The 12,074-nt window shown below is 37.2% G+C and overlaps 1 protein-coding gene across 4 annotated transcripts in view; it reads right to left on the bottom strand.

Annotated features, from left to right (window-relative positions):
• Window positions 1-12,074, bottom strand: part of NR3C1 (nuclear receptor subfamily 3 group C member 1) — a 74,373-nt gene that overhangs the window by 15,839 nt on the left and 46,460 nt on the right. For all 4 annotated transcript variants that reach the window (XM_087753699.1, XM_087753700.1, XM_087753701.1 and 1 more), the window contains exons 4-6: window positions 10,462-10,578; window positions 5,389-5,667; window positions 2,243-2,387 (exon numbers count right to left, since the gene is read on the bottom strand). In XM_087753699.1, coding sequence (XP_087609825.1) covers window positions 2,243-2,387; window positions 5,389-5,667; window positions 10,462-10,578 — 541 coding nt within the window. The remainder of the gene's footprint in view (window positions 1-2,242; window positions 2,388-5,388; window positions 5,668-10,461; window positions 10,579-12,074) is intronic.

The following is a 12,074-nucleotide window of genomic DNA, read 5'->3' as shown; positions in this document are numbered from 1 at the left end:
CTTGTCCTACCCAACATTTTAGCATCAGCAGCGCTTCCCCAATGGCACTGCCCCTCTGGCTTTCCCTGCTTATAACTCATGCAGCGGTTTTATGTATTATTCAGTATTTGTCACGTTTAACTCAGAGGCTGTATTTTATTGATGAATGGTACATAAAAAGTTACGACCAGAGAGTTTTATGGGGAACCTGTAGCACACTGGAGAAGAAACTGCAGTTCTCTCAGTCTACATATTTTATTGAAAACAAATGTAATTTTGATTAACAATTTATGTACCAAAACTGTAACTAGAATGAATCTGAAAATTAGTATTTAGTATAATAGGATTACCCTTGCAGGTTTTTTTTAGGAGTACTGACACACACTTAGCTGTAAAGCTCTGTGGTTTTGACCCATTGATAGAACAGCAGGAGACCTCTGACTTAAAGCAAATTAGATGCTATTACGCTTATCAGTGATAATACCAGTTATTTCAATTCCACCACATGGAGCCTATTTTACTCTAGAGACTTTAATAAACATAAGTACACAGATGGACCCTCACCCATCACCTGCTCCTCACCTTTTTTTAAAAAAATATTTATTATAAAGAAACAATTACAGTTTATAAAAACTTGGAAAAATATTTACACTGAAAAAATAACATGACTAAATAATCATAAGAAAAAAGTAGTCTGAAATGTAAATGGCTAATCTCAGAGAAAATGTAACTATTATTATTATTATTTTTTTAAACTGAGAAAAGATTTGGGAGATTTGATACTGAAGTGCAATAGGAACAAATATATTGAGACTACTGTCTCAAAACATGCCAAAGGGATTAGTATTGCCTCCATTTTAAAGACAGGAAAACAAAGACACGAATAATACCTTGTCACTTGCCTCACTTTTCAAATATTGTCAGTGAAATTGTTATGCTAAAAAAGTTTTGTGATTGTACTCAATGTCAAAGGCACTGTGTAGTTGTATTTGTTAGTTTTAGTCCCCACAAATGGCCTATGCCATTTCATGAAAAAGGAAATGGCAAATCCATAGTGATAGCATCAAATTAATTGGAATCTGCAGATGGGTAAACTAGATTTTGAATGGCTCTGGCCAGCAACCTTAGAGATTCACATCCACAGAGTACTTTCAGCAACTAATTCACAATACAGACAGAATGTCTTGACAGGCTTTATAAATATTGCTAGCAACCCTGGAATTGCAAGACTGAAAGATCACTTGAAAGGTTTGTTACAGACTACACAGACGCTCCTCCACCTGCTTGAAGAAACTGCTGTTTGGAATATGAGCTGAAGGACACAACCGCTGAAATAGCTTCAAAGTAAAAGGCAGGAGAGCGTGACAGTCCATCGGGACCGATTCCCGAATACGCCCCTACAGGAGAGGGGTTAGACGGAGCACTTGCTCTCCAGACTAGGGGCAGAAAGGCATAACCTAGCCTGATCTGCTACTACACCTCTGAAATAGCACATGGAATGTAATATAACTACGTGTATGTCTGCGCAAAATGTTTATACCCACTGAATCTCGAATTGAGCCTTCTGCCCATCACCTCAACAATCCTGAATTCCCTCTTTCACTCCTCTACAACACGGAATTACTGCACAACATGAATTTGAAAAATACAAGGAAAATGATGCACGGTGCAAGAAAAAAGACGTCCAAATATTCTAGCAAATTCAACTTTTCTTGAAAATTGATAAGAGTTCAACAGTGAAAAAAAGTCAGATGAGTTTTTCCATTTGTAATCTTGTCTTTTTAGCCAGAGTTTTATCAGGCTCAGATATAAATGTTTAACTGATCAAGAGCTCTGTGAAACTGGTAGGACCATACTATCACTTTTATACAATAAACATACAGCACATTATGCAATTTACCAAACTTTCCTCTCCATCCCAGATATATTTTTAGCATCAACTGTGCTGGCTCTGATAAAATGAACGATTATAATGAATGGTGCAGGAACAGTCACAATATGGAACATTTTAGTACAAACACCTCCCACAAAAACTTCTTGATATAAATACACCTAATATCTAAAATACCCCTCTTTCATTTGACTTATTTAAAAACTAAGCAATCTGCTAAAAGAAAAACAGGTTGCGAATGACAGACTGATTTGTGATCTCTGCAAGAATTTGCTATCCAGTGATTCACCTTTCAAGTGCAAAACCCAGAAATACTGCGTGGAGTCTAGTATCACCCTGAGAAACCTGGAAAATGACTCACATCTTACTTACTCGTTAATAATCAGATCTGGTGCAAAGCACAGGAGATTTCCATTTGATTGTTTATATGATCTCCATCCTAAAGCAAAAGCCATTAGGAACATCCATGAATACTGCAGAAGGGTCATTTGGTCATCCAGATGTAAATTTCGGAAACCTGGAAAAAAAGAAAAGAATTGAGGTGTGACAGTATTGGTTGCAAAAAAAGAAAAAACTGTAGCCATGAAAAGGACCGTCGTATCATCAGTACAGCTTCTGTACTGCCATTGTAGATTACCACTTTTAAAAGTGTATTCGATAACAATTTCTGTAACTGCGACGACTGTACCTGAAATAACAACAAGATTTCTTGCCATACTACAATCATCTGATTCAGTCAAGTACTTCTGAAGTATTTTAGATTAGATTTTTGGCAGAAGAAAAAAAAGAAATTAGAATAATAAGGGGTTTCTTATAAGAAAGTTCTTGTTGAATGAAAAAGAATGCACTTTAAAAGGGCTGCAAAATTTCAATGCCATTTTCCAGCTACTAAGGTTACATTCAAATACTTAGTATACCATTAAGGATTCCTTTGCCTATTCAAGATTTTGCACACACAGAAATTAAGTGTTCGTAACCATAGGACTCAAATTACGTCTTCTGGACAATATGACTACATATGAAACTTGAGTGGTTTGAATAGAAGGCTTCAGTACAACTCAGCCTTGCGCTGGTTTGAATGTATAACTCTTGACCATACAAAACATATGTAACGCAGAAAAACAGGCAAAAGAGCAACAGAAAGAGTAACTCTTGAACTTTGCATTATATATTATATTCACATTAACATATATACATTTTCTAAAGAAATTCTCAGCACCCCATCTAAAAAAGTGCATGCACACGCAAAGCCCTGGGCTCTGGCAACTCCGGTGCTAGTTACTCTGTGGATGGACAGAGTACCAGATGGGTAATTCTCAATAGGTACTACAGGTATTAAAAGGGGATGTAATATTTAAAAAATCAGACTGTATGTGTGTGCTTATCTGGAACTGATGGTCAGTTAGATAGATTATAAAAGACAACAATTATATTTAATATACACTATAATTCATTTGGCTATCTTCCAAAAATAAAAGTATTTTTTACTTTTTGAGAGAGCAGTCCACTAGACAAGATACAGTTTAGTGTCAAATTTTGGTTTTATTCAACAACCATCGTAGACTGAACTTACAAAATACGTATTGCATTAGTTACCATCATTACCTGCTTCTAATCTTATAAGAATATATAGTGTGAACAGAGCCAATTGAACAATGAGGTAATGTGTAAAATCTGAAAATTGGTCCCTTAAACAGTCTTAAAATGTAGGCAGCTTTTAATTTGCAACACTAGTTCCTATCAGATCCTCCCTATATTTAGCAAGAAAATACTTTGCCACATTGAATCATTATTGAAGTCTGAATTCAAGATGATTTTATTTAATTTTATTAATCATCTGACAGCTAAAGAGCTCATAACAGTGCTGCTTCCTGAAGACGTTTAAATCGATAGCATTGAGTAGCTTAATATATAACAAAACTTGGTATGTCTAACAACTTCAAGAAAAGCTTCTGGCTTTGGAGAAGGCAGTAACTACCATTTCCTACTTCTGAAATACAAGCCAAGTGTTTCAAAGTTATTTCAAACTTACTGGGTCAAATCTTGAAATCTTTGCACAAACCCTCCTCAGGAAAAGGCTATTGTGAAACCCCAGCTAAAGGGTTTAGCAACCAATGCTGGCTTACTGTTACTATGTCTGATGGTGTACAACTAGTAGCAGTGTATACAAATTAAATACTTATGAAGAACCACCTTAGCAACCAAAAAAAAAAGGAATATAAAAAAAAGGATAGTAATAGTTCCTATTACTATAATTATTAAAGAGAAAATGGGCATTTTCATTAAAAGCATATTTTCTAACCTGAAGGGTTTGTCTAATTAAGGGAACTGTTCAGAAGAGATTATGAACACAGAACTGTTTTACAAAAATGGTGTCTAAATTCGTATCTGCGAATACCAGATGGTCTCCTAAAGACTTGTCCCAGAAGAAAGCGTGCATGTGAGCTTTTCCTAATGTAGACCTTAGCTAATTCAGCATAATTCCCCATTGCAGAAAAACCCTGACAGACATACAAATCCCTCTATTCACATCTCTGTTGGACACATATATTTGAGTTTACTAGCCTTTCTTTCCTACTGTTAATTTATTTCCCCTTCCTCAAAAGAGATACCATTAGGACTCAAATTTCATTATCAGACTTTTTTTTTTTTCTTTGGCAGACCCATTATGTGACGTTATTCTTGGGCAACATATGCATTATAGAGGTGTTTTTGCTAGGATTTTTCAAAACAGGTAGCTAACGGTACTGAGTGGAATTGAAAGGGAGAAAAACACTAGTCTTTGTTCTGTCAGGAATAAACAGATCTTCAGCTTTACTTTTAGGCCCAGCCTCTCCCAAAGACATATTATGGGATGCAATGCGTTATGTCCAAGGCTGAGATTTGACATCACTTCTTCTGTAAGGCAATTGCTGTGTCTTTAGGTGTGGCCAAAATAGCAACAAACCTTCCACATTCCCCAGGTGACAGTCAGTTTAATCATGTCGCTACAGTGCCTGAGAGAAAATGAACATGTTGACTTCCACTATGGGACTGCATGCTCAAATGCCTGTTCTCAGTCAAGAAAAAACTACAGGTAGGGTGAGGGGCAGTAGAAAAAGAACCATCCATGAAGGCAGACCCAGACAAGCCAGTACAGCAGCACCAGTCCATGAAAGTCAAGAGAACTTCATTGCTAAACATATTCAAGAAATAATTATCTAAAAGGTGCAGCTAGAGCTAATGAAAACAGTTCTCTGTATTACTTTTAAAAACAAATCTCTCTTTTAATATGAATTTTAACACTCAATGGTCAAAGGGTTCAAGTAAAATTATCTAACTTGTAATCCTAGTAAACAAATTTTTGCATGTGTTTTGTATTTTTTCTGCTTTTCCATTCCAGATGTATTTGAGACACACATTAGCTCAGATATGACTAAAACTTCATCTGTGAAGGCTTTGAGGGATACCAAATACGAAGACAGATTTTAAGTACAATAAATAGATTGCACTTTGTAATTAACGTGTTTGCATATTACCTGGTATTGCCTTTGCCCACTTTACTGCAGCTACTACTTGCCGTCCTCCCAACATGTTGAGAGTTGACAGTATCCGCCAGCTGGAGTCCGGCAGCGTGCTGTCGTAGCCCGAGTACAGCACCTCTGGCTCAATCACTTCCAGCAGGGAAACCAGGGTCGGGGTCAGCTGCGGCAGGGAGGCAGGAACGATGCTCTTGTTTCCAGGCGTTTCAGAAACATCCCGCGTTCCTGCTACGTTAGTCTGCTGAATTCCTTTTATCTTCTTCTTTGTTTTTCGAGCTAGGAAAGTTTTGGTAACTCACAGGTTAGATAATGGAAAGTGACCACACAGCAATAAAAACGTAACGGAGGAAATGCTGCTTCCGTTTTCCTGCAGTTGTAGATCAGGCAGTCGAAATTTTAAAGCATTTTTTCATAAATCTGTAAATAATTTCACTTCCAATTCTAATTAAGCTCCCTGTGAAAATAAGTTTATTTTACGTTTTAATGAAAGTCACATTTAAGTTAACGTTTCAAAACATTAAATAACATCTGCAGGTAGCACAAAGACAAGGCCTGATCCTACAATTTCTGTGACAGGCAAAATTTCAGTGAAACCTCATGTGACAGCATGACACCTGTTCGGAAGTATTTGCAAGACTGCGCACTTTGTAAGTTCCTTAAAATATGAAGTATAGAAACCATACAGAAGAAAGGAAAAAATGTATTTAATGGGTAAGAAGTTACTCAATCTCTCGAGCCAGGGAAAACATTTTTTTGAAAACGCTGGGCAGGAGGAGATTTTTCTCTTGCCAGCTCTCTTCCATATAAATCATTGCTGCGTAATTAAACCATAAAACTCATTCGCCAAATAAATAAAACATCACACAGAGATGTTAACTGTAAACTACAAAAAGTTGGAGCAACAATTTTATAACCATATTGTCAATAATGGAGTCTCCTACTTGGCTTTCAGCTCTCCTGGACGCAGCCTGCTACACTGAACGCACTATTTAACTGAGCCCAAAATGAAACCCAGTTCTTCTTCTGTGTCTCAATTCATTAATTGGTTTCTGTTCTGGAACTTCCAAGATAAATCAGTAGCACATAAAAGCATCATGTAATGTGGTTTCACATTCAAAGTTTCTACTGACCTATTCAGAAACTCTCATCATCAGAAATGCACCAACTCTTAACCGGTGGTGTTAAGCACCAAGCTTAACAATGTATAAAAACCCCCTCCTGACCCTGTTTCTCCCACTGGCTAGGACAGAGACTTCAGAAAGTAACTGCTAAAGATAAGAAATTCTCTATGGACCTTGTATAAATTACGTTTTCCCAAAGGCTTACACGCTGGCCGCATTTGCCATGACTGTCATGGGGGAATAGCAACAGTTATTTCCTTGGAGCAAAGAGCTGCCTGTTATTCTCATCTAAATTTTGAAATGGCTGCTCCAAAATCCTTTCAACATTCTGGCATTTTTTGCCCCATTATCCTTGTTCTCAAAAGCAAACAAACTGCTTTGACTTAAATTTATATTCACATGCCTTCAGCTTAATGCAGACACCTGGTATGGAGTATATCCAGCCCAGAAAGTCTGGTAAAACTATAATAAAAAGAAATATATCTGATAAGACAAAGTATTATGCAAGAATTTTTATTAGGCTATGCTACTAGACCTGACTTAGATATCTAGCTGTAAGTCACAAAAAAGAAGGTTGAGATAATATATTTCTTTACATTTTTTTTTTTTTTTTCAAATATAAAAATACCACAAATTTAAAACCAGCTCCTTAGGGCAAATTACAGAAGATAATCCATACAGATAAACTGAGCATGGAAATAAAAGCATCCAAGATTTTCTGTTAAAAACAAACAACCCCCCCAAACCCCAACCCCCCTGCAGTTTGGCACCCAGCGAGGCTGGATGCTTCCTATTTCATTGCGCCCGTTTCCTGCCCATTGGGCAGATGGCCTGCGCACGGGAGCCACGCAGGCAGCTCACCGGCCCGGGAGGGGATGAAACATTCCCACCACCACGCTGGAGACCAACCACTGCCAGACAGACACGGAGACCATGCCCCTCGCTTCTAAAATGGGATTTATAATGATAAAACCCACTGCAGTTACAGAGCAGGGCAATGAATATCAGAAAGAGGAAGAGATCCTTCAAAAAACTGAAATAAATTCAAAATGAAGATGACAGGAAAAAAACATAAATTGCCAACAGTTTAACTATAAAATGCAGTATATGAAAAGCCAAAAAAATTATGAGATGACTTTTTACAGGCATAAAACCTAACAATAAATCTTTTTTTCAAACACATCAGAAAGACAAAGGGTGCCAAAGAACGCCTAGGGTCAATTAACGATGAAAGCGGAGATGAGAATTCAAAGGAATAAAGGCTATAATACAAAACATCATTATTCTACCGTATAAATCTCTGGTGCCTGTAGCTTGATAGTTATATGTTTTTCCAGTCCCCTACACCCAAAAAAACATGCAACAGAAACAAGAAAGTTCCAGAAAAGGGTGATAAGTAGGGCCAAAGGTATGACTGATGATAAACCAGACTATAATAGAAAATTACCAGTAACATGCTTCTAGTGTACAAGGAGCCACTTTTGTCTCAGCACAAGAGCAGGTAAGAATTAAAATACTGCATGGTAGATTTTATTTATTTATTTATTTTAAAACAAGTTAGTCTTCTACCCATTACCTAACAGAGAAATTCATTGTAGGTATTAGAAACCTAGAGATACTAAAAATGTGACTGGACAGGTTCATGGAAGAATCCTACCAGCAAGTAAGGCTCAGTGAAAGCGGCCTTCAGACTGCCATGCTAGGATATTTTGCTATTCATTAACTGGTTTGCTTATAAACATTATTTATGCACTGAAGATACACCTGATGACTTTTAAAAAAGAAATTACTGTCTAAAAGGTATGCAAATTTAATTATCTTTTAAACAACAGTAATTCCTGAACTGTGACCCTAAAATAGCCAAGATAAAAGGAACCCTTTTTTAGTCTCTTCTGCACTCTACGCTGCCTTCCAGTTTTCTTTTGTGCAAGTTCTTCTGGACGACCAATTCACCATCTGTTCAGGTCTGTCCGATAAATTGTCGTTTTCATGGTTGTTTTTCACTGTTTCACACCACCTTGGGTTCTTCCATTTTTGCGTTGCTGAGTTTCTAGATCTCTTTTCTCTCTCAGTCATAAAAGCTCCGCCCCCTGCCCCCTTTTCCAACAACTTCTATAACAATATCCATCCTCCAAAAAGTCAGTATTCTCTAGGATTCTCTGTGCCATAATTCAGGCAAACAAACTATAGTTGGAAGAGCTCCAAACCACATTCGGAGAAGTGGCGAGTATCAGACGTCATTCAATTTTAATTTTCTTTGGTGCAGAAAGGCAACTCTAACATGTCCCAGAGCCTGAGATAGCTATATTGGTGTCTACTTTAAAAAGAGTTCACATACGTTGATGCAGGAATGGAAAGGCCTACTATTAAAGTAATATACATAATAAGGTCCTTTATTCATGTAGATAAATACATGAACATGATATATGTATTTTGAAAACAACTGTGGAGAGAAAAAATAGAAACAATTCTTAAAAAAAAAAGTATTCTTTTCCACCTCACAATGAAAATTGTGGTTTTTTGCACTATTCTGAACTTTCTTTAGGCTTTACCGTACCTCTGCTTGCTACTGGTCACATCTGCCCCAGCAAGGCACTGCATCTTCCCACCTTGGACACCAAGAATAGGCAAGTGGGCTACCCTGCTATTATCTCTGAAGTGCACGGTTCAGCCCACTGGGAGTGCCTGACAAGCTAAATCTAGCTCCCGGGAGACACTCGTTGACAACCTCAACCCACTATTGTAGAGTTTGGCTGTTAAGAGATGTAATTCACATCCTGCACACAGATCACAGTAACACCTCAATAAACCGACCAGCCACCTCCCTCCCCTCCTCCCTGCAAATCTCTACCATGAAGTACGGGATGTACTTGTAAGAACATCATAGGAGGGGAAGCATTCCAGACCGTTGGGTTTTTTCCCTTTGCTCTGAAGGAAGGGGCATGTACAGCAACCTGCAGGGCATAAAAACTGATAATTCGTCCTCCTGAGGGAGGCTGGAAGCAGAAGAGGAAGAAAGGACATGCTAACATAGACTCCAATATGCATATCATCTATCTCTAACATAATTCACCACTTACATTTTACCAAAGGATATTTCCACTGACTGAAATGAAACTCTGTTCATATTTGTATCTGACAAATACATTTTGGACATTTTTATTTTATCTGACAATTTTGATTATACAAGTATCACCATGATAACTATGCAAGTAAGTACCGTATTAATCTCTACAGCTCAAGGAAAAAATATCAAGCATAAAATGTAGCTGACACTAATAAAAATGTTTTATACCATTTTACAACTGCTGCTAAATCTCTAGTTGATGTGGTCTTCAGTTTCTCATAAGCCATCCAGGACTTAGCGGAGAATAAATATGTACTGGTACATTTAAATTTATTTATTTAACCTATCTTTTCTAGAGAGATTCTGACAGTCATTTAAGAAGAATCCACAGCATGAACAAAAATAATTTCCTTTCTTCAGTTTGAAGATATAAGCTCCACTCCAACTTTAGATCTGGGTCTCTGGGCTTTCCCTCTCATCTGTGGTTTCAGTGTCAGGTCACTCTCCTGAGTAAGGACGGGCTGGCGTCACACTTCCCTACAAGAGTTCTCCTACAGTTCTGCTGTCTCAGGTTCAGTGAAAAAGCAACAAGATATATGTGCTGACAGGAATAAAAAATAACTCTGTTTTGTGTGCATGACTCACTTCTGCTGAACATACCGAGAGAGAGAGCAATTGCGTACGGATAGCAAAGTATAGGAGAAATTGTAGCATTAAAAAAATCTTGCCTTCCATTAAAATGCTCATACACGCCACAAAATGCAGTACTTACTTTTACCATAATAAAGTGCTGCTCAGATAATTGCTTTAGCTTCATAAGTGGCATGACCTTTGTTGTCTAGGACTCAAAAATAAAAAAGGGATTAGAGAATTTTAAATTACCTTCGAGGTTCATGCCAGCTTGAAGACATTTCCGGTAGCGGCATGCTGGACAGTTTTTCCTCCGAATTTTGTCAATAATGCAATCGTTTCTCCCAGCGCACAGATAGTTGTGCTGCCCTGTATTCACAAAGACAAACAAAATAACCATAAGCTCTACAATTAGAGTAGTAGATGAAGTCATTCATTCTTTCAGCAACGTTAAGGATCTGGGGACTATATAATATCTTTACTTACTGTACTTAATTTCTTGCAAAAATAAGATCAGTATCCACACGATTTCATATGTCTACACACCGAACAGATTTCTCATACTTAGACACCAAAACCAATAAATTTAGGACGAAATCCTATTTTCTATTTGTTAACATCAGACAAATCCTATTTTTAAAACTATTTTTCTCTTACATTCCTCAAAGCTATCTTGTATAGCATGTTTCCAATTTCCCTAAATAGTGTCACGAGAGATGTAAATATCATTCATAAACACATTTTGTAAGTATACAATAGACATAGCTTTCATCATTTTGAAAGTCATGAAACCTCCTCTTGTTTAACTTAAGAGTCTGAACTGGACAAACTAAGTTCTCTGACATTTTTATGGATTCACAGATTCAGAGCAACTTGGGCTACATAAATTAAAATAACTGTATTCCTTAGCTGTTAAGAGCAGAACACCAGAAGAGTACTATCTATTCTTAACTATTTGAATGATATGAATAATTGTCTCAAGATAACTTTAGAGAGAGGTATTACTAAAAGACATCCTTCTCTCAGATAGGGATCTAAAAACAGATGTTTCTTTAGTTGCGAGAAAGCTGCTACCCAGGCTTTCACACTATATTTCAAAGTCCCGGTAGTATAATAGCAAGAGAAATAAACATATTTTCCAAATACTGAGTTATTAACAATGAAGCCCAAGAGTCTTCTCACAGAAAAAGAGCACAGTTAAGGAATTTGTTTCAAGTCAGCTGTGAAAATTATGGGTAAGCAGAGTCCATTACTATGGCTTTAGTCAAACTTCTCCAGTGAAGCGTTTCAAGTTCCTTGATATTCCAAGGAAGCCCTGAACATTTTTCTGAATGAACCCTCCTTTCTTTTTCATTTGAAGAAGAGGAAGCCTTACTGACCCTTGTGTCATCTTTGTGTTTAAGAGAACTTCGAAAATAGATCCATGATTCACAATTCTGTTTACCATTAGCATACTAACACATATAGAACAAATATACACGCACACACATGAAATATAAACTGATGAATAGTAGTCACCACTGTAGCAGAACAGAGCCTATAATTTCATGTCTCACAAAGATGTTCAACTGAGACCATGGTTTCACACAGCCAATACAGATGTTTCAGGTGTAGATCTTCCTGAGCTGTTCCATTTTTTTACCTAACAAAGAGCTTCATCTCCGTGGAAGTAGCTTGATTTCTTGTATTTACTACTTACCTATTCTTGCCTTTTTAAGTGAAAGCTACACTATTTCTTTGTATTATATTATATTAAAGCCTTCTTGTCACATCAACATTTTGCGGAAAAATGAAGGGAAGTTGATTCCACCTTCTGCTCCACGTCGTCTGACTGCTGCCCAGAGGACATGCCAGTTGCACAAAGG

This window comes from Nipponia nippon, unplaced genomic scaffold (assembly GCF_047370975.1).
Source record: "Nipponia nippon isolate SJK-2023a ecotype South Korea unplaced genomic scaffold, ASM4737097v1 scaffold_17, whole genome shotgun sequence".
NCBI classification, from domain to species: domain Eukaryota; kingdom Metazoa; phylum Chordata; class Aves; order Pelecaniformes; family Threskiornithidae; genus Nipponia; species Nipponia nippon.
This window is presented reverse-complemented; position numbering and strand designations above follow the sequence as displayed.